The sequence below is a fragment of the Pyrus communis genome, chromosome 12 (genome assembly GCF_963583255.1).
Source record: "Pyrus communis chromosome 12, drPyrComm1.1, whole genome shotgun sequence".
Classification (NCBI taxonomy): Eukaryota; Viridiplantae; Streptophyta; class Magnoliopsida; order Rosales; family Rosaceae; genus Pyrus; species Pyrus communis.
The window spans coordinates 22178437-22197444 of record NC_084814.1 but is presented as its reverse complement, the minus strand read 5'-3'; the positions used below and the strand labels follow the sequence as shown (position 1 = coordinate 22197444).

Sequence of the window (19008 nt, the reverse complement as noted above, 5' to 3'; positions counted from 1 at the left end):
TCGGACAATTTGACAGTCCTGCAGGCTGGTATCATTGGACTCGACTTGCGCAGGTAATCCGAAACTCTTTACTTTGACGCGAATATCGTGTCGAAGGAAGCATTGTAAGCGCTAAGGTGTTGTAATTCTTTTGAGTTTCAGGCACAGGGAACTTTCTTTTGCACCAGAAGTCAGATTTGTTGATACCAATAGTGTCCCTACTTACAAGCAACCTGCATCAGCTGTATACAAGTGCCTAAGGCCACCAAATTGTAACTAACATAATCATCTTTCCAAACACAAGATACTAAAGCGTGCTATTTTATCCAATACAGGATAAATCTTGCACGATAGTTACAGAATGTGAGTGGTCGGTCGGTGGACTGATCCTTCAAGATTTGCCCCCACATTGGAGTATTTTTTACTCAATGTTATGTTATGTTATGTTCAAAGACAACAAATCTTTAATAAAATAACGATGAACATGGCAACAACTGGAAAAAAAAGGATTTATTCAATTTAATAGCCTAAACTTTATAGCGTTTGAAAGAAACTTGTACTTCATTTGGTTAAGAATATTCACTTATGCATAGTAACATTCGAAGTCATGGGTCCGATTCTCCTCTCCTCAATTTTTTTTTTTTTTTTAAATCGCACAGAGTGTCGGGGTTAAAAAATACATTTTACACGCACGCATGGAAAAAGACTAAAAATAATAAAAGAAATAAATTAAAATTAACAAAAAGTAAACGGTAGTAAACTCACGCTCGTCATAACGCCGTCAAGTAATTGGGAAGAAGGGAGATTGCCAGTCAGCAAAAGTTCACAGTAAGTCCTTGTCAGTCTCTCTCTCTCTCTCTCTCTCTCTCTCTCTCTCTCTCTCATCACTCTTTCTTGCTCGCCAGCTTTGTTCTCTCCGGAATCTCCCTCCTCTCAATCTCTGCGTACGAAAGATTGCAAGAATTTATCTCTTCAAATGAGCATCGTCAGGTCTTGGAATTCGCCGTCGCCTTCTGCGTAGGGTTCTTCTGCACAGCTCGCCGTCCGTCATGGCCATCCGAGGCGTCGATTTCAAGTGGTAAGTCATCTTTCTTTCTTTTCTTTCAATCCGCCGCTCGATTTCTGTGTGTGGGTTTTAGGGATTTTGATGTCGAATTTTCCACGATTTTGCATTTGCAGGTACGATGGGTTCTTCTTGTCGATGCTCGCGACGAGCGTGTATCCTTTAATTTCTTGTAAATTAGGGTTTTTATTTTCTTGCTGGAATCCCAATTTTCCCAATTGTTCGTTTCTTTAACGGGTATGGTGACAGAGTGATTGTTGGAATTAATTGGAAGCGGTACCATACTTGTGCATACCCGTTGCACATATGGATCGTGGTAGGTTTATAGATATTTATATATATTCTCTGAATTCCAAGCAATTTTGATATGGGATTATTTTGAAATATGTTTGCCTTTAATCTCAGGTTGATTACACTACTGTGTTTGTTTTTCGGATGTTGATGTTTGTGGATAATGGGCTTGCCTCTGGAATGGGTTTGTAAGGCCATTTCTTTAGTTAATCTTTCTCTGCTACATAGTTTGTTCAATGTGTAGTTGAATGGTTCATAAACCCTTGTCGTTTCCCTTCGAATGGTTGTGGTTTTAGGGATTTTGGGTGGCAGCAAAGATATGCTCGTTTCTGCGGAAGAATAGTGGTCCTTTCAATTCTTTCTCTGCTGCTTTATCCATTTCTTTGGACTTGGACACTGCTTGGTACACTGTGGTTTCACAAATCGAAGGACTGTGTAAGTTATATTTCTTAGTTCATTGGCAGAACAGTGGTGTTTTAAAGTTTAAACAATCTTAGTGGCGGTGCTAATGCATTTTAATGCTTGCAGTTGCCTGAAAGTGGTCAGAAGTGGGGTTTTCTCATTTGGTTACTTTTTAGCTACAGTGCTCTACTTTGCATTGCTTGCATGTCAATTGGGAAGGTTAGTGGCGCTTTGTCCATTTTCTAGATTCAACCAGGACGTTTTATTTCGAAGTTTGATGTTCTTATCCTAATTTTCAAACCCCTTTTTTTCAGTGGTTGACACGAAGGGAGGCACACTTACTGCGAGCTCAGCAAGGGATTCCTGTGTCAGAATATGGGGTAAACACTGAAACGTCTTTTTTTGTTTTCCCATTATGAAAGTGTCCTTTATTGTAATATTTATGAACGTATATTAACTTGTAGTAGTACAAATATAATATGATTGCTATGGTTGCACACTATTAAGCCTCTCATTGGTGACCCGTAGTGTTTTTATTCCTCATTTTAGCGCATGCCAGTATTGCTATTGTACCAGATAGACATTATATGATAATGCTGTTTTGACTATGTAACACGCCCACTTTCTGTTGATTGCCAATTAAGTGTTCAAAGTTCTTTTCTTCTGTGTTGATCCAGTTCTTCCTATCATTCATAGTAATGATTTCTCCTCATTGTTAAGGTTTTGGTTGATATGATTCGGGTGCCAGATTGGGCATTTGAAGCTGCCGGTCAAGAAACAAGAGGGATGGGCCAAGATGCTGCTGCATTCCAACCTGGACTTTACTTGACTCAAGCACAGGTAACCTCCACCCCAAAATTCTCCTGTTGAGGGAACTGCTTGCCCTTAGATTCACACATTTGTTCAGTTTTGTGTCTAATTGTTATCTCACTCTTTTTACAACATATTATGTATAATAATAATAATAATAAAGTTCTATGCAAATGTTTGAAATCATGATAGTAGTTACTCAAGCTATTTAAGCAGTATCATTTTGGATGAATTCTATGCTTAAACTAGCATTGGCAAAAGCCATGCCTAGAAAATAGAGATAACGGATTCTACTGGGTGTTGCGGACACATACGCCTGCATGTATGTGAACTCATTACTCTGTCTCAGACTTTCTCAAGCATGCTTGAACTTTAGAGACCTAGTATGAAAGTGTATTAATTGCTGTGCTTAACTGGTAACAAGAGGATATACTAAAAAGAAATATTAACCTCTTCAATGACAGTTCCTTTTTCCTTGTGAATTATTTGTTGTCTATCAATTCACTATTGATATTTTAATTGTTGGGTTCTGATGGTTGACGTTCTTGTGTGAGTGTTACAGAGAGAAGCAGTTGAAGCACTCATTCAGGAGCTTCCAAAGTTCCGACTGAAGGCTGTTCCAACTGATTGCAGTGAATGTCCAATCTGCTTGGAAGAGTTTCATGTAGGCAATGAGGTAAATTTTCTGTGAATATCTATTCTACTTTAAACACCGCATCAATCTTAATTATTCCATGTCTCTCGGGTAGAAGTCAAATCTATGTTTCACTACCAAATTGTTTATCTAAGAATTGGATCAATGGACCCCTTCGGTTGCTCTCTGTAAAATGTTGAGAGAATTTTAAGAAAATAGGAATCAAGTGCATAGCTTATCATTAAGCAATGCAGACTACCCCTCCCAATTTCACGAACAGATTCCCGTACATATTTTACCTTCTGATAGTGGCTCAGTTATTGCAAAGTTCAACAACAGATTCTTACTGGAAGTTCTGCAGGTTCGCGGCCTGCCTTGTGCTCACAATTTCCATGTAGAATGCATCGATGAGTGGCTTCGACTGAATGTGAAATGTCCCAGATGCCGTTGCTCAGTCTTCCCAAATCTCGACCTCAGTGCTATATCCAATCTCCGTCCTGACTCTGAGCGTTCACCTCTCAGTGTGTTGACAACCAACCGGTATGTGAGAACCCAACCTGATAGTCAGAGGCATTTGTTGAGGTTGCAGGGAGCATTCCACCCAGTCCGTACAGAAAATGCAGGTGCAGGCAATGAGGCAGACGCTGCTTTGGAAACTGCTGAGGAAGGGGGTATTGCTCATTCATCCACTTGGGATCTTTCAAGCCCAGGGGCGGGACATTCCATTGAACATATCGTCGTGGTCGAGTCCGCCTCCCGGCAACAACAATAGACTCTTTTCCTGGTTTACATTACCCAAAATCTAACTCAATTTTCTAACCCACATGCTGAGGGAAGGTTGCTTACTAAAAGTCTAAAGCTTTTTGCCATGGTTTCTGGTTGTAACGATGGATATACATATTCATGGATATGAGAACTGGAACTTATCGGTTAACCAATGCAGATCAGATTGTGTCTCATGAAATGTTCCTCATCTTGAGGACTTACATGAAACGAGGACGCTAAGTTGCCGGTGTCCAAAACCAGTCATGCTATCCTAATGTGAGAAAGTTCAAACACACGGCAACCCATGATAGATTTACGACACTGCAAGCTTAGCATTCTCCGTTTCATACAAGTATTTTCCTTCTCATCTGAAAGATCGATTAATATGAAGTGGGATCCTTGGTCCCCGGGCCAACAGGATACTCTCTGAATCCCTTTGGTGAGGATTCGTGAATCGTGTCCATTCATCGTATATTATGCGGTCAGTTTTTGTCAAGTACTGTTTATATTTATTTTTAAATAAAAATATTTAAAATGATTTTTGATTGCACAATTAACAGACACGACTCAGATCTTTGAGATCTTTACAAAGAAATTTCGGCGAGAATCTTGACTTGTCCCCAGGCAGGTTTCAAGCCAAGTGGCAATACACGTGGCATATTTACAGCCTTTATCGAAAGCGTGTAAGCCTAATTTTGTAGTCCACTCATCCAATTTTGCCAAACTGTCGTGCTGTATTTTTCTTGCTCGCAGCTGTGACACATGGCGACCAGCGGAGAGAAGTGGTGGGTCAAACACTCATCCTTTAGCTGCGTATTTGGTTGAAAGAGGCATATTCTGATCTCATATAACACATCGCTATTACGCGTGTTTAACTTATCTAATGACAGCCTTACAAACGAGAACTTTTTTAATATTTCGAAAATATTACATTCTCGTCCTCACACTAAATTTCTTCTTACAAACCACTCATACTTTGGTTAGTATTACATTCTCGTCCTTTTACACTTAAGTTTGAATTTTCCAACAAAAATGATAAGTTTATACATCACTCTCACTTTGTACGTAAAACAAAAGTAAGATTCGCTATTGATAATGTTCGACTTCTTAATGTTCATCAACAATCACACAAATAACACATAAGTAAATAACTTATTAAAATTATACTAATGCACGCACATCAAATTGCAAATAATGTTTATACGTGTCAAGTACCTGCCGGAAAGGAATTGAAGTTGAATCGAAGTGGGAGAATCAAATGCCACCAAATCTAAACGAAAATTTAATCCAATTTGTAAGAATAATACAATATTGCTTCTTAAAAAATGAGCAGGGTGTGCTACTCAAAATTGTTTGTTTGTGTTTATAATCATAATTGTTATCTTTAAAAAATAATTAAAACTAAGGTTGTGTAGTTTTACCAACCGCAATATTATAAATCAAATTGTATAAAAACAGATGAACGGAAATTGTAAAAGCATTACGAACCATCTATGTATTTACTACAACAAATTAACTAAACGACTTTACTTTTTCATTCAAATATTTTTTTTTTCCAGAAATGATCTTTACAGAATGATTCAGAATACGAACGATTATGATCATAAACACAAAACTTTATAATTCAAACACGAAAAATTTTACGTGCGAATTTATGATTATCCTTGAACAGCCAAACAATGTGCGATTAGTAATTTGGTAATGTAAGAAAAAAGGAGGGAGATTCTCTGTCATCTCACTTTTCGTGTCCTCTCGTGCTCTCCTGTTTTGTGTGGTCACGGTTAAACCACGTCAATATTTTATAGAGATAATAAGATAAAAAGGAATAGTAATATAAAATATTGACGTGATTTAACCGTTATCACACAAAACAGAGAACACAGAAAGTAGGAGGGGGCAGAGAATCTGCCTTCAAGAAAAAAAGGGGACCCATAGATCTAGTGGGCCTGGTTTACCTGGAATTGTAACAGTTAACCGGGCGATTCTATCCATATCTCTTCCAGTCTTCATTTTCGTCTCCAACTGCACCAATATAAACACAGAAAACTCGGATAATATTGATTTCTCAAATTCCCCACAAAATCCAACACACAGAGAATTGCGGGGAGGAGAGAGAGAGAGAGATGGCGGTGGCCAATGGATGGGGCGTGGGACAAGCAATCCCACTGCCCCAATTCGGACCCAATTGCTGCTCCGGCTTCTTGCCCAACACCAAGTCCAAATTAAACACTTCCAATAAAAATCTGAGCGTTGTTCTCAGTTGGGGCTGCTCCGCTCAGGCCAAGCTTTCATCTTCTTCGTCTTCAAGTAGTAGCAGGAGTCGGAAGAGCACGAATTTGTGCTGCCGGTGCAGTGAGAGCGACAGTTACGGTGAGGACTGTGTCGGGTCGTCTTTGGAATGGGATTGGAATCGGTGGAGTCGCCATTTCTCCGAGGTCGAACAGGCTGAGAGCTTCGCCTCTGTTCTCAAGGTATGTGGGTTTTCTGTTTTTTTTTTTTTTTTTTGCCCAGTTGCTGAATTTTAACAAAGTTTAAATTTTTGTCTACTTGATTCAGTAAGAGAGCGTTAGTTTTTGGGAAATGATATGATTTGTACAAAGCACTTTTGCTCATAAGTGCTTTTGGTTATATCGCTTAACTTATTTGGATGGTTACTTCTGAATTTATTTGGAATTCTGTTGGTTTTCAATGTAGAGTTCCCAGTTGCTGAAATATTACTTTATGTTTAGTACTCTATTAGTTGAACTGCAAAGTTCATAAATCCAAAAGTAAGCTGAATTTACTTGAAGTTCGTAGCTTGTGATGATTATATATCATTGATCAAGCTCATCAATTTTTCTTTACTTTGAGCTTTATAATTGTTTAAATCCGTGCGCCTTTTGCTATCATTTCTCATGGTTTTATAGAACATAATTCACCCGTTCGGATCCTTTTCTAAGACAGCTGTGAAACGTAAAACAAATTTTGGAACTTGGTTCTTGAGAATTTTGAGATTTACTTTGCGTTGTTTGAATTGCATGAGAAATTTGGGAAGATGTGGAGAGTTTGTTACCCTGTTCTCCGGCAGATTAGCAAGTTTCACGGAATTCTTAAAGTTGCTAAATTGTCAAATGGCGGTGAACATTGACGTTACAAAAGTTGCTCCATCCGCCTTTTCTTACTTTCGCCTGAACCATGTACCAGTGCAAAGATTGATATTTTTTCTGTAGTCTCGGTTGCTTAGGGCGGTTCACCGTTGGTAGAGCTTGTTGCACGTATAAAGAAAAAAGCTCAACTGAACTTAACCAAAAATAAAGAATTACAAGTGCTTTTGATTATTTTTAAAACCTTGCTGCTACGTGCAGTTTCAACTTGAAGATGCAATTGAGAAGGAAGATTTTGAGGAAGCTGCAAAACTGAAAATGTCTATTTCAGAAGCTACATCAAAGGACACTGTTGCTGAGATCATGTCTCAATTGAAGGTTAGTGGAGCATATGTACTATTATAATTGTGTACTTGCTCACATCAAAATTTGTTTCTTTACCTGGTCTGTTGTATGTTTGCAGAATGCGATTGAGGAAGAGCGTTACCATGATGCTTCGAGATTGTGTAGATACACAGGAAGTGGACTGGTAAGCTTCCCACTTGCTACTGGCTTATATATTCAGATTCTTCCAATTTTGAACGACATGTCTTGTCAGTTCAGTTATCTTTCTTGGCTGGAACAGGCAGCTTTTACTCTTCTTTTCTTTTCACACTTATTTAAAATACTACAAGTAGATTTCGTTCAAGAATTAGATATATTATGGTTTCCTTTGTACATGAATTTTAATGGCAGTCATGGCAGTTTTTGTCTGCCTCCAAAGTGTCGAGGGGAGGAAGTGATTACATTTATCATATATTAGACCTTTGTGTCTGTACCATCACTTACATGCCACTGCCTTCCCTGTTTTGTCCTACACATAATAAATCCTTGAGCTTTTCTCTGCAAAAGTCGAAACATTCCATTTCCATTTGGTCCACACAAATATAGACTTTTGTGTCTCTGGAGATTATTTGCGCTGCAATGACATTGAGTTCTTTTATGTTTATTATTTATGACATGAATGTCACTTATATATTGTGTTTAATTAGCCTTTTCAATATGTTTACTGTAATATAATGGATTAGCATGTGGTTAAGATGGTTTCTGAAGCTGATGTAATTCTAATGCTCGTCTCCTGCTTGGTTGAGTCAGGTTCATACGAAGCTATTTTTATCATTTCTGATTTATGGATCATTAATTATATGAGTCCTTGATTGTAAATGGATAACTTGATAGATTATATTGCCTATGGTTCAGGAAACACGAGTCAGAAAAGTGCCTAGTTTTCCATTTCCTGGCATCTTTAAGATGTTTTTATGAATTTGATTGTTAGGCCTTATTAATTAGGCCTGCTTTGTGTTTGATTTTCGCTGTGTCCTCAATGATTCTGTCTGTATCTACAGGTAGGTTGGTGGGTTGGCTACCCAAAAGATTCAGATGATCCTTTTGGAAGACTAATACGAATAACTCCTGGTGTGGGCAGATTCATTGGGAGGAGTTACAGTCCAAGGTAAGATCTTTTAGGTTTTGAATTATTTTTTATCCACCGGAGAAAGTTACTGATTTGTTATTTGTTGCAGACAGTTGGTTGCATCATCGCCAGGAAGCCCCCTATTTGAAATTTTTGTGGTAAAAAATGCTGATGGGACATACGTTATGCAGGTGAGTACAGATGCGTGTAGTAGATAATAATAATAATATTTCATCTGATATATGTGCTTGCCATTTAAATTTTGTAAGTGTTGAAGATTGCCTTGTGGAGCAGATCTTTCAATTGAACTATCTTTCACCTGTCTAATGCAGTTTGTGTGAAATTCTCTCTCTCTCTCTCTCTCTCTCTCTCTCTCTGGTCTTCTGATATCATATCTGTTAGCAGGTAGTGTACTTACACCAACCCAAAGGCAGTTCAACAAACTCCGGTGTTACACCGTCCAAACCTGAAAAAGGCTCATCCACTTCCGAACTTGAGAATGCAACCCTAGTAGATGTTCAGAAAAATGAAGGTAAGGCCGAGAGCAGCGAGGAAAAGGGCCTTAATATTGAAGGAGCAACTGAGGAGGGAATAAAAAGTGTGTTAAATTTTCTTAAGAAAAAAATTCCTGGACTGAAAGTTAAAGTCATGGATGTTGATATTGCTAAGGAAGTGATAGAGGATGACAATTCTGCAAACCAATTGATGCAAGAAAATAGTGTCTCGTCAGATTCTGATGAGAATTCTGAAGACGAAGTGGATAATTTGGATGAAATTCAGCCTGATGAGGTCACTCTAGGAGAAGGTAGCGATAATATAGAAGATGAAAAGGATTTGGATATGAAACTTTTTATTGGTGGGGTTGTACATAATAATGAGGATGCTCCTAGCAAGGATGAGTATGTGCGTCGGCCCGCTGAAATCAAAGATGTGGAGAAAGATTCTTTTGTGCTGCATATTCCGGGGAGAAGCCTAGATCATGACACTAGAGAAAGTAAAGCATCTAAGTTCAAGGTGGCAGCTCTGGCACCTAAAAGTGCTGCTGAGCTCATGCCTTCTGAGGTTGCCAAGGCATTTTTTAATTCTGACAAGCTTTCTTCAAAGGTCAGTTGAATGTGGAATTTACACAGCAAAAACCTAACTCTTTCAATTGGTATAAAAGTAATTGGGTTCGTGAATAAAATCATTTGAGTTGGATACATTTATTGTACATGGTCGACTCATGGCATATGAGGGTTTGAGCATCAGGAATTTCCAAGGACTACCCTTGCTTGATGTCTACCTCTTTCCTTTTTCTATTGTTTTGCTTTTATAGATGTAGTAATTCTAGGAAACTTGCATCATGGCCAGAGTTTGGCTCAGCTATAAATTATGTGGGCAATACCAAAGGTTTGGGTTTATATTTTAATTCACATAACTGGTGGAAGGTTTTGCTGTTTTAGATCTATATTTTAGAACAGACTGATACTAACCAGTTACGATTGAAAAATCTATCAAAATCCTCATTAACTCTGGGCGCAATGTTATGTTTTTCTTGACAGTGATGTGATTTGCTTATAGTTCGTAGTTTTTCGTTAAATTATAAACAGATGACAAGGAATATGCGTGAAATAGTCAAGTTTGCTGTTAGTCAAGCTCAGAAGCGGAATAGATTATCTGAGTATACAAATTTTAGTCGGCTCAACACCTCAAGAGGAGATCTGGATCCATTTGAAGGTCAGTTTTCTTATCCTCCACTTTTTACCTTTTACTTAGAAAAGGGACAATCTTCTGAGGAATTCTTCTGTTTGAAGTATAGGCCTGTATGTTGGTGCATTTGGCCCTTATGGCAATGAGGTAGTGCAACTCAGGCGTAAGTACGGACACTGGAATAGTTCAGAAGGCAAAGACTCTTCAGATGTGGAGTTCTTCGAATATGTTGAAGCAGTTAAGCTAACTGGGGACCTGAATGTTCCTGCTGGCCAGGTTTATAGCTTTCCAAATTTCGTAATAGTTATGCTACTACAGGCTCAGCGATTTTGTACTAAACCAATTTTTGCATATCCAGGTGACATTTCGTGCTAAAATTGGGAAAGGGAACCGCCAATCTAACCGTGGATTGTATCCAGATGAGTTAGGAGTGGTAATAATACTCTGAAGTTTCTCTTTGTATGTGCATGTGTTGGTTGGTTGTTATTATTTTTTCCTCTCTTTCTAGAGTTCTAAGACCAAAAACTCAAGGAAGCATGTTCTGCTTAGTACCATGGAAACTAGGAGATGAACACATGCCTAACAGTTATAGAAAACCCTTTCTGCTCGTTTTGCATAAAACATCGAGAAAATTTTTGCTGTTCTTAATAAAAAATATTTACTGGCGTGTACAATTGTTAATACCCTTTTTTCTACTAGGGGCCTTTCTAAAGTACCGTATAAATACTATAGGATCATGAACTGCGCGCCCGTGCCTCATGTTTCGTGAAGAAACACGACGATTTCTCTCGATATCATTTCAACCCACACAAGGAATAGTGTGAAGGAAAAGTTGCATTAACCCTTTTTTGGCATCATAATCATAACGGATTGAATTAAAGAATGTCTTTTAGGCTGCATCGAAATAAAACTCTGGATATATGCTGCTGATTAGGTGTTCAATTATCCAGGTAGCAAGTTACAAGGGACAAGGAAGAATAGCAGAATTTGGGTTCCAGAATCCACAGTGGGTTGAAGGAGAACTTCTCCAGCTCAGTAACAAGGTGAATAGACCGGTTCAGTATACCCACTAGCTTTACTTTATACAATCTGATTAGCCAGAAAACTCTCAAAGAACCGGCGTTGTATCTTCCAACATTTTCCTTCTTTTGCTTGATGTTTGCAACTTCGTGTGCAGGGCATTGGACCATACATCAAAAGTGCAGATCTTGGTTTTCTTTACATCATCCCCGAGCAAAGTTTCCTTGTACTGTTCAACCGCCTGAAACTACCAGAATGAACCAATGATTCCTAATCTTTTCGAGTTCTTACAACTTCGATATGGCAGACAGATGTCAGAGAAGAGTTCTTCAAGTGTACCGTATCTGAGCAAAGAAGTTAGCGCCGCCTACTTAAGTACGCACTCTGGAGTTATTGGTTTCTAGTTTTTTGTTTTCCTCCCATGTTCAACTTCCATCTGCTACCCCCATGTAATTCCATGAGCTTTATATCATTTTTGCTGACCAAATATATATATACACGACCGGTACTGAAACTACGATGATGCTCCAGGTCGTGAACATTTCCGGATACTGCCCGGTTTCTCTGTGTCGACTGTTAATGTTTTATCGTACAAACATGGTTTATTATCATGACTGGTTGATGGATTAGACGATGGTAACTCATTAAAACTTGATGGAGAAATATCTTGTGGTTGCTTAAAGGGAAAAAAAGCAAACTTCTTGGTGCTTTCTTTTTGTTAATTTAAACCGTAAAGCCAACGTGATCAATAAACATGATACACAGACCGAAGTGATTAAAAGAGATGCTTTTCTTGGTTGTTTTGCGCATAAAATTTCTTCGAAAAAGTGTTTTGCCTAACTATTGACCATGATCTTTGTTTGACGATTTGATTCACGGTGATTAACATAACACGTCAGACTATCTTGTAAAAGAGTATTATCAAATATTTTTCGTACAACTGTGTTTTATTGTTGAATTGTCTTCACAATTTTACATGAGGCAGAGGCGAATGTACATTGGGATCGAGGTGGTCCCATGACCACTCGGAGTATAGGAAACGATCTTCCGGGGATCATCTAAATGTTTGATGGCTTCCTTTTGTGCTTATCAAGTGTTTGATGTAATATTTGTTATGCATATTTTAACGAGTACGTCAACATCACTCAACAAATTTTCTGAAAACATATGTCAATATATGTTGACATATGTGCAACATAGTTTGGCTGACGACAACAAACAAACCAAGTATTTTACGAAATCCCTTAGTGGGCGAATTGAAATTTTTTTGTGCCGTTCACGCTCTGTTTCTCTCTGAAAATCTTGTACTTTTAACACTAAAATTTCTCAAAATCCTGAATTCCCGAGGAGGAATCTTGGATGGAAGCAAGATGGAAAAGTTGGGGAAGGAATTTATGGCTTTAGGTGATGAAAGATAGCGCACTAGTGAATTAAAGAAAACTTTACATAAAGAAAGCTTTTATACTTAAAAGCTACCTTGCTTGGATTTTCTACCATTTTATGTGTTTTTCTTGCCTTTTACCTTTGCCATGCAAGTCTTCCTCTTCAGCCTCTTAAAGCTCTTGCCTTTTTTTTTTCTTTTTCTTCCACCACTATTAGCACTTAGTTTTTAGCTATAATTTTGATATAGTTTTTGTTACAAATATAAATCAACACGATAATCATACACTTATGAAAATATCATGTTTGTAAAATTCACCGAAGTTGAAAAACAATTAATCATGTCACCGTAATTAAATAAATAAGCAAATAAATCAACGCCAATAAAACGATAAGATGTTCATGATAACAACCAAATTACTCAAAGAAATTCGATTTTGGTGAAAATTTTCAAGATTTATATTTGAGTGAGGACTAACTGATGCACGTTTCGAAACTTAAAATTACATTATCATGTAAGTCAAATGAGTAAATAACATTATATAAACATTAAACGTTTGAGTAGATAATAAACCGGTGTAATAATACGTTGGTATTTTGACGACTTAAGTAATGCACTGATCAACTGAATTAACTTACGTGACCCGTGGTTTGGTAACTTTGCTTTCCGCCGTGGCATTTGCCAGTTGTAAACGAGGCAGGTAACGACGTCGTATGAATCAATCAGCTTCTCGCTTTAGTAAGTAGTAAAGCGGGAAGGAAAGCTTTCCACGTGGGCCAATTCCTCACAGCGCGAAAACATCAACTCAAAGACTCCGGAGTCCCACCGCCATCACTTCTCTTCTCACTTTCTCAGTCCCCAAACACTCTTTTTCCCACTCGATAAATCTCCCGAGAAAATTTTATGCGCGCCAAATGGAATCCCAACCCCAAACTCAGAAACCCAACCACCACCACCACCACCAGAAATCCAATCCCAACATGAAGAAGTCCTGGTCTTTGACCTCCGACGACTCGCCCCTCCGATTCCACTCCCCGATCCGATCCGACGCCTTCGACCCGCCCGACAGCCCGCCGTACCAGTCCCCCGAGAACTCGCCGGAGAAGCCGGTCGACAACTCCAAGGCGATCATGGCCGTCGACAAGTTCAACCAGTACCCGCCGCTCCGGCATCAGAAGCCGCCGGAGAACGCCAAGGCGCTGTCGCCGGTGGTGGTGTACAACCGGTCGGTGAAGGAGGAGGTGGCGCCACCGCTCGTGTTCAAGGAGGAGTTGGCCGGAGTCAACGGTGTTGGAGGCGGGGAGGAAGGCGGAGTCAACGGTGGGAGATCCAAGGGGGTGACGAATTCGATTCTGAGACGGTCGAAGAGGGGGGAGATGATGAAGACGGCGGCGCTGGGGTTTAGGGTGAGTGAGTTGGTGTTGTGCTTGATTTCGTTCTCGGTTATGGCGGCGGACAAGACTCAGGGATGGAGCGGCGACTCCTTCGACCGCTACAAGGAATACAGGTTTCTCCTCCGCCTCAATTTCAATTTAATTTCCATTTTAATTTTTCCTTTTTCAGAAAATTATTAATCTCGATTATCTGATTAAGTCAAATTAGCAACAACACTATCCCACTAAGTGGGGTCTCGATTGTATGAATCTTAGAACGTCACTGCGCACCATTTGCATTGACTGTGAATGGGGTTCTTGAATTTTTGTTTACTTTTAGAGGTAATGTTATGATGAATTGAAGATTATGTGCTGACTTTGCAGGTATTGCTTAGCTGTGAATGTAATTGGATTTGTATATGCTGCCTTTCAAGCCTATAATCTATCCTACCATCTAGTCACCGGGAAGTTCGTGATCCGCCACCATCTCCGTCATCACTTTGATTTTTTCATGGATCAGGCAAGTTCCTCAGCCCGCCCATCTGTCTTCATCGCTATTTAACATTTCTATTGTTAAATGTATTACCTTATATGTTAGTACTTAGTGGAATATGATAAATTTTCTTTAGGGAAAATTGTGCTTGTATACTTTTGATTCGGAAGGTAATGGTCATCACCTAACGTCTGTTGTTTCCGAAATAGGCTTCTGTTTTTTTCTTATGCTTCAGACCGAAGCGATGCCATTTTAAGATTTAGGGTGTAACCGTGTAAGCATTAGGGATAAAACTTGAATCGTTGATTTGTTGTTGTGTTTGTAGTTAGGCCTTTGTTTTAAGTTGACTACAGTTCCGTTAAACTGCCTTAACTCGGGGGAAGCTAAAGATTTGTGTACGGATAAGTAATGCATTGTGCTTTTGTGGTTTTGATTCACTTTGCAGGTGCTGGCATACCTTCTCATTTCTGCGTCATCGTCTGCAGCCACTCGGGTCGACGACTGGCAATCGAATTGGGGGAAAGATGAGTTCACGGAGATGGCCACTGCTTCGGTTAGCATGGCTTTCCTGGCTTTTGTTGCCTTTGCGCTTAGCTCCCTTATATCTGGTTACAACCTCTGTATCCATGACTCTGCGTAATGTATCCTACAACCGGCCGCCCGTGGACTCGGTTTTCGATTTCTCATGTTGGCGAGAATGTTGTTTTTACGGAATGTGAATGAAAGTTATTTTTTTCGACGTTTGTACAGCTTCGAACAGCATGTTTTCCGCAGAGCAGTTCTGCCGTCGCTGTGTTCCGGCTTTAATGTTATTAGTATAGCAATTTATGTGTAATTATATACTTAATCATAATAACGGTGAAATCTTGAGTTCTTAATATATCAAGGCAATAACGCACGGCTATATGTTTCAACTTTTTCACGCAATAATGCCTGATTGGTTTTGAGATACGACCATAGGGGCGTCGCTTGTTGTAAGGAAGTTCTCGATGAGATTACAAGCTCCTTCACTATAGGAAAACATTTCTTCAGTATCTACAAGTTAGTTATATATATGCATATGCGTAAGATAAATGGCAGAGTCATAATTTTAGTTTAGAAGGAGCCCAAATGTCTCAATATGAAACACTTTCCTAATCTTACAAAAATTACTCTGCCCTATAGTTAGCAATCGGTTACTGTGTTTGGATTTGTTATGGTGTCATACTCATCATCATTTTCGCTAAACCTCAACTTGAAGCCTCTCTAACTCTCTTCCTCTCTCCCTCCTCAAAGTTCACAAGCAATGGATTGTTTGAATTCCACAGGAACCACCAATCTCAAATCAAACCCGATAAAAGAAATCAAACTAAAACGTCGGATTGTGACTCTTAAGCCTACAGAAAAACCTTGAATACCATAAGCATAACACTAAACTTTTTTGCATGAAAAAAAAAAAAATGCTAGGATGGGCCTGAGAACATCGTGGTTCCTCTGTGAAAGACTTTCAAGTTAATCACGTTTTATTATGTGAAAAGGTTAAAAACTAACCGTGCGTAATTTGCTTGAGATGTTATTGCTTGCATGCATATATATATACTTCGATGGTCCGACAAATGTACAAAAACAGTTCATTAGAAACATGATGAAATCTTTCTACACATGTTAATTTGCAACTGAGACAAGAAAGAATCTCTTTTGGGTCTTTACCTCTCAGGGAAGAAGCCAATTATTTTTCTGTTTTCTTTTTTAAAGAGAACGAAGTCCACATTTCTCCTTTTGTTGGTGTTCGACAGACAGACACAATGGGCCTCCAATAAATGGTTGCGCTTTCAAAATGATGAGAAATCAAAACTGACCCCCCTTAACGGCCCATTATCTGATTAAGATTTGGGGATTGTGATTTCGTTTTGTCAAATGATATATTTGTCATATTAGATGTTAGATTAGTGAGCTGACAGAGTTCAAACCCATATTGTGATGCAATACCTTTCCACCACTGTCGTATAAGGTCACTTGCCTAGTCAACTATTCATGGTTAGAGGCGAATTGAAAGCTAAGTAGTGGTAATTCTAAGGATCTCTGGGGAAAAAAAGAAGAGATGCCTCCTACATTACCCGTAATATGTGGAAGTATCGACATAATTTTATAGAGCCATCAGTTTGAATGCCACATAAAGAACATAAGTCAAATGAAGGAACGGGAAGACCTAGGACGAACTCTCCATGGACTCTCAAAACGGAAATTAACGTTAAACTGTGAGGTGATAGAGAATTTATAAAGAATTCCGCTTTTGAAAATGTTCCCGTAACATCTCTCATATAATTATATCGTACGACAGAATTTCTAAGTTGCAGCAAAAGATCGAGATAATTGTGTAATGCAAACATCAAGCGTGTTAGGTTTAGTTATCAACAATGGTGAAGTCTCAGCGTCAGACTACTTGCAACAAAACATCAGGCATCGATTTAGACACATCATGTCTCATATCCAAACAACCATCATTATACGTCTCATCTCTGCTTTTCACATGCTAATCCAAGCTTATCCAAACCCCAAGAAATATATAAACTAGAGCCACTAACTTCAAACTTCATCGAAGAGTACCATGACCCAAAAACCCTAATGATGTCATCAGTGACGGAATCAGAAATTCGACGTTATAAGATTTATGATCATAACCATGAAGGAAACAAATATCGATTAGTAATTTTTTATCTTTTCCAGCATTTAATCATTTTATGAAAGATTACGTGGCCAAATTAGCAAATTAATGGAAGAAATAAAAAAAGGTGTTATTAAGTGATTTCATTGTTGCTTCGTCAGTGATTCTATGCACATGTTTATATATAATTATTAATTTAATTGACAGTCTGAGAACATGTATCAACTGTTCATGAGAAGAAACAAAATGTTTTAACGTGAAATGAGAGTTGAAGAAGTTCTCCACGTGATGTCCACCATCAGCGATGTTCATGCAATGCACAAAATACAACTAGGTGACAAACGTTCCCTCTCACTCCCGTCTTCCTCCCTTCACATCCACTTGTCCTCTCTCGTACTACACTCATCACTACCGTCCATACACGCACGACGAATCTCAGCCCTCCGATTCGTAAATATCCCACGAATAAATACAAATCCCATGCAAACCCTAGCTAGCCATAATATCTAGGTTTGATAATTTTTTGCACGACAAGTTAATCTAACACAGATCGATGTGAAAATAATAGTTTTCGAATCAACCTGTTAACGAGTCGAGTCGTTATCAGGTCACCTATTAAGAATCTCTTAACGAGTCAGGTCATTTTCGAGTCACACATTACTAACCCGATGAGTTATCGTTTGTCTAATTTCAATATTAGAGATACCAATTTCTTGCATGAACCGTTAAACCGATACAAAACGACACAACCCGTTTACGAATCAGGTCGTTATCACATCACATATTAAGAACCCATTAAGATAGTGAGTTAGACACAACACGAGCTGTAAAGATAACGAATATGACACGAAAAGACACGACTTGTTAATTAATTGAATTGTTATCACGTCACATGTTAAGAACTCGTCAAGATAATAGATTAAACATGATACGACATGTGAAGATAATAGATATGACATGAAAACAAAGTTCGTCATGCCTAATAATATCATCATATACGATTGCCAAAATAATTACGTCTGTATATATAAGGCTCACTCTCAAAGCAATATGCTTATACTTTACTTTACACCTCACTAAACTTTTGTCATTAGCGATAATTGATATTCTAATTAATCATTCTTTTAAGTCATCTAATCTGATTAGCCACCCACCATAAGTTGTACGGCCGCGGTGTTTTCATCAATGTTTCCACGGTACACTAGCATGTGCAGCACCCTTATTTCGTGCTGCTTCGTGTTGGTAATTGCAGCCTCCCTATGATGATAATAATAATTGGGTAATCATTTTCACGTTCTCGTCTTCTTCTTTCTACTTATCTTCTTGTTTTCATTTATTAATTCTCTTTTTACTTATTCAATTCAATAACTAATAAAAAGGAGAGAAATGCTAAGGGAATTCTATCAAAATGATACTTTTTATGGATTCTTTAACATCTCATATTTTGACACACTGTTTATATTTAATGTTGACAGGAAATTAACTTTAAATTGTGAGATGTCAGAGAGTTTATAGAGAGTTATTTAAGAGAGTCCTCTTAACATTTCTCTAAAAATGAAAGATTGTAGATGGAGAAATAAGGATAATGACTTGGCGAGAAAGAATATATAGTTCTTTTTACTCAAAAAAAAAAAAAAAAAAAAAAACCAACCGTAGAACCACAAAATAAGTAAAAAAAGTGAAGAAAGTTCAGTTTCCACCAAAAACTCAATTGACAATATAAAGAGTATAACCCAACTTACTTATAAGTCTATGCAAAAAGATTATTTCTGCAAGAAAAAGAAAGTACGAAAGTCGCTACTCTGATAAATAATGCAAGCTTTTCCTATACAAGATTAAAACTTCCCCGAAGATTCTTTGCAACAAAAACTATTAAAGAAAAGGTTACCTATTTGATATTGTGATACTAATATACTATCAATATACGG

The 19008-nt window shown here is 38.2% G+C and overlaps 3 protein-coding genes across 4 annotated transcripts; all 3 read left to right on the top strand.

Annotated features, from left to right (window-relative positions):
- Positions 1 to 776: 776 nt before the first annotated feature.
- LOC137710969 (E3 ubiquitin-protein ligase SIS3-like) lies at positions 777 to 4113 on the top strand. Of its 2 annotated transcripts, XM_068450146.1 has the most exons (11): positions 777 to 807; positions 885 to 1057; positions 1159 to 1197; positions 1292 to 1358; positions 1448 to 1521; positions 1630 to 1768; positions 1862 to 1954; positions 2050 to 2115; positions 2456 to 2575; positions 3108 to 3221; positions 3541 to 4113. In XM_068450146.1, exons 2-11 carry the CDS (start codon positions 1029 to 1031, stop codon positions 3949 to 3951), a joined length of 1152 nt encoding a protein of 383 aa, XP_068306247.1. In that variant the 5' UTR covers positions 777 to 807; positions 885 to 1028; the 3' UTR covers positions 3952 to 4113. The 2 variants fall into 2 exon arrangements, with proteins under 2 accessions (XP_068306247.1, XP_068306246.1); XM_068450145.1 differs by lacking the exon at positions 777 to 807 and having other exon boundaries at positions 864 to 1057.
- Positions 4114 to 5955: 1842 nt separating this feature from the next.
- Positions 5956 to 11800, top strand: LOC137710485 (protein EXECUTER 2, chloroplastic-like). The gene is made up of 11 exons (XM_068449519.1): positions 5956 to 6415; positions 7289 to 7405; positions 7491 to 7556; positions 8413 to 8519; positions 8590 to 8671; positions 8886 to 9584; positions 10070 to 10196; positions 10279 to 10445; positions 10528 to 10602; positions 11120 to 11212; positions 11347 to 11800. The coding sequence occupies exons 1-11, from the start codon at positions 6068 to 6070 to the stop codon at positions 11446 to 11448; spliced, it is 1983 nt and encodes a 660-aa protein (XP_068305620.1). The 5' UTR covers positions 5956 to 6067; the 3' UTR covers positions 11449 to 11800.
- Positions 11801 to 13347: 1547 nt separating this feature from the next.
- Positions 13348 to 15358, top strand: LOC137711117 (CASP-like protein 4A3). Its single transcript, XM_068450323.1, has 3 exons — positions 13348 to 14077; positions 14328 to 14463; positions 14882 to 15358. The coding sequence occupies exons 1-3, from the start codon at positions 13485 to 13487 to the stop codon at positions 15074 to 15076; spliced, it is 924 nt and encodes a 307-aa protein (XP_068306424.1). The 5' UTR covers positions 13348 to 13484; the 3' UTR covers positions 15077 to 15358.
- The last annotated feature ends 3650 nt before the right edge of the window (positions 15359 to 19008 follow it).

What these genes read in the sequence shown, in the direction of transcription:
- LOC137710969 (XM_068450146.1), top strand. Translation starts at nt 1,029, where the DNA reads ATGGCCATCCGAGGCGTCGATTTCAAGTG. An exon ending in CGAGGCGTCGATTTCAAGTG is followed by an intron (nt 1,058 to 1,158) that starts GTAAGTCATCTT and finishes TTGCATTTGCAG; the next exon opens with GTACGATGGGTTCTTCTTGT. An exon ending in AGTTTCATGTAGGCAATGAG is followed by an intron (nt 3,222 to 3,540) that starts GTAAATTTTCTG and finishes GAAGTTCTGCAG; the next exon opens with GTTCGCGGCCTGCCTTGTGC.
- LOC137710485 (XM_068449519.1), top strand. Translation starts at nt 6,068, where the DNA reads ATGGCGGTGGCCAATGGATGGGGCGTGGGACAAGCAATCCCACTGCCC. An exon ending in ATGGGACATACGTTATGCAG is followed by an intron (nt 8,672 to 8,885) that starts GTGAGTACAGAT and finishes ATCTGTTAGCAG; the next exon opens with GTAGTGTACTTACACCAACC. An exon ending in ATCCAGATGAGTTAGGAGTG is followed by an intron (nt 10,603 to 11,119) that starts GTAATAATACTC and finishes TCAATTATCCAG; the next exon opens with GTAGCAAGTTACAAGGGACA.
- LOC137711117 (XM_068450323.1), top strand. Translation starts at nt 13,485, where the DNA reads ATGGAATCCCAACCCCAAACTCAGAAACCCAACCACCACCACCACCAC. An exon ending in GACCGCTACAAGGAATACAG is followed by an intron (nt 14,078 to 14,327) that starts GTTTCTCCTCCG and finishes CTGACTTTGCAG; the next exon opens with GTATTGCTTAGCTGTGAATG. An exon ending in TTGATTTTTTCATGGATCAG is followed by an intron (nt 14,464 to 14,881) that starts GCAAGTTCCTCA and finishes TTCACTTTGCAG; the next exon opens with GTGCTGGCATACCTTCTCAT.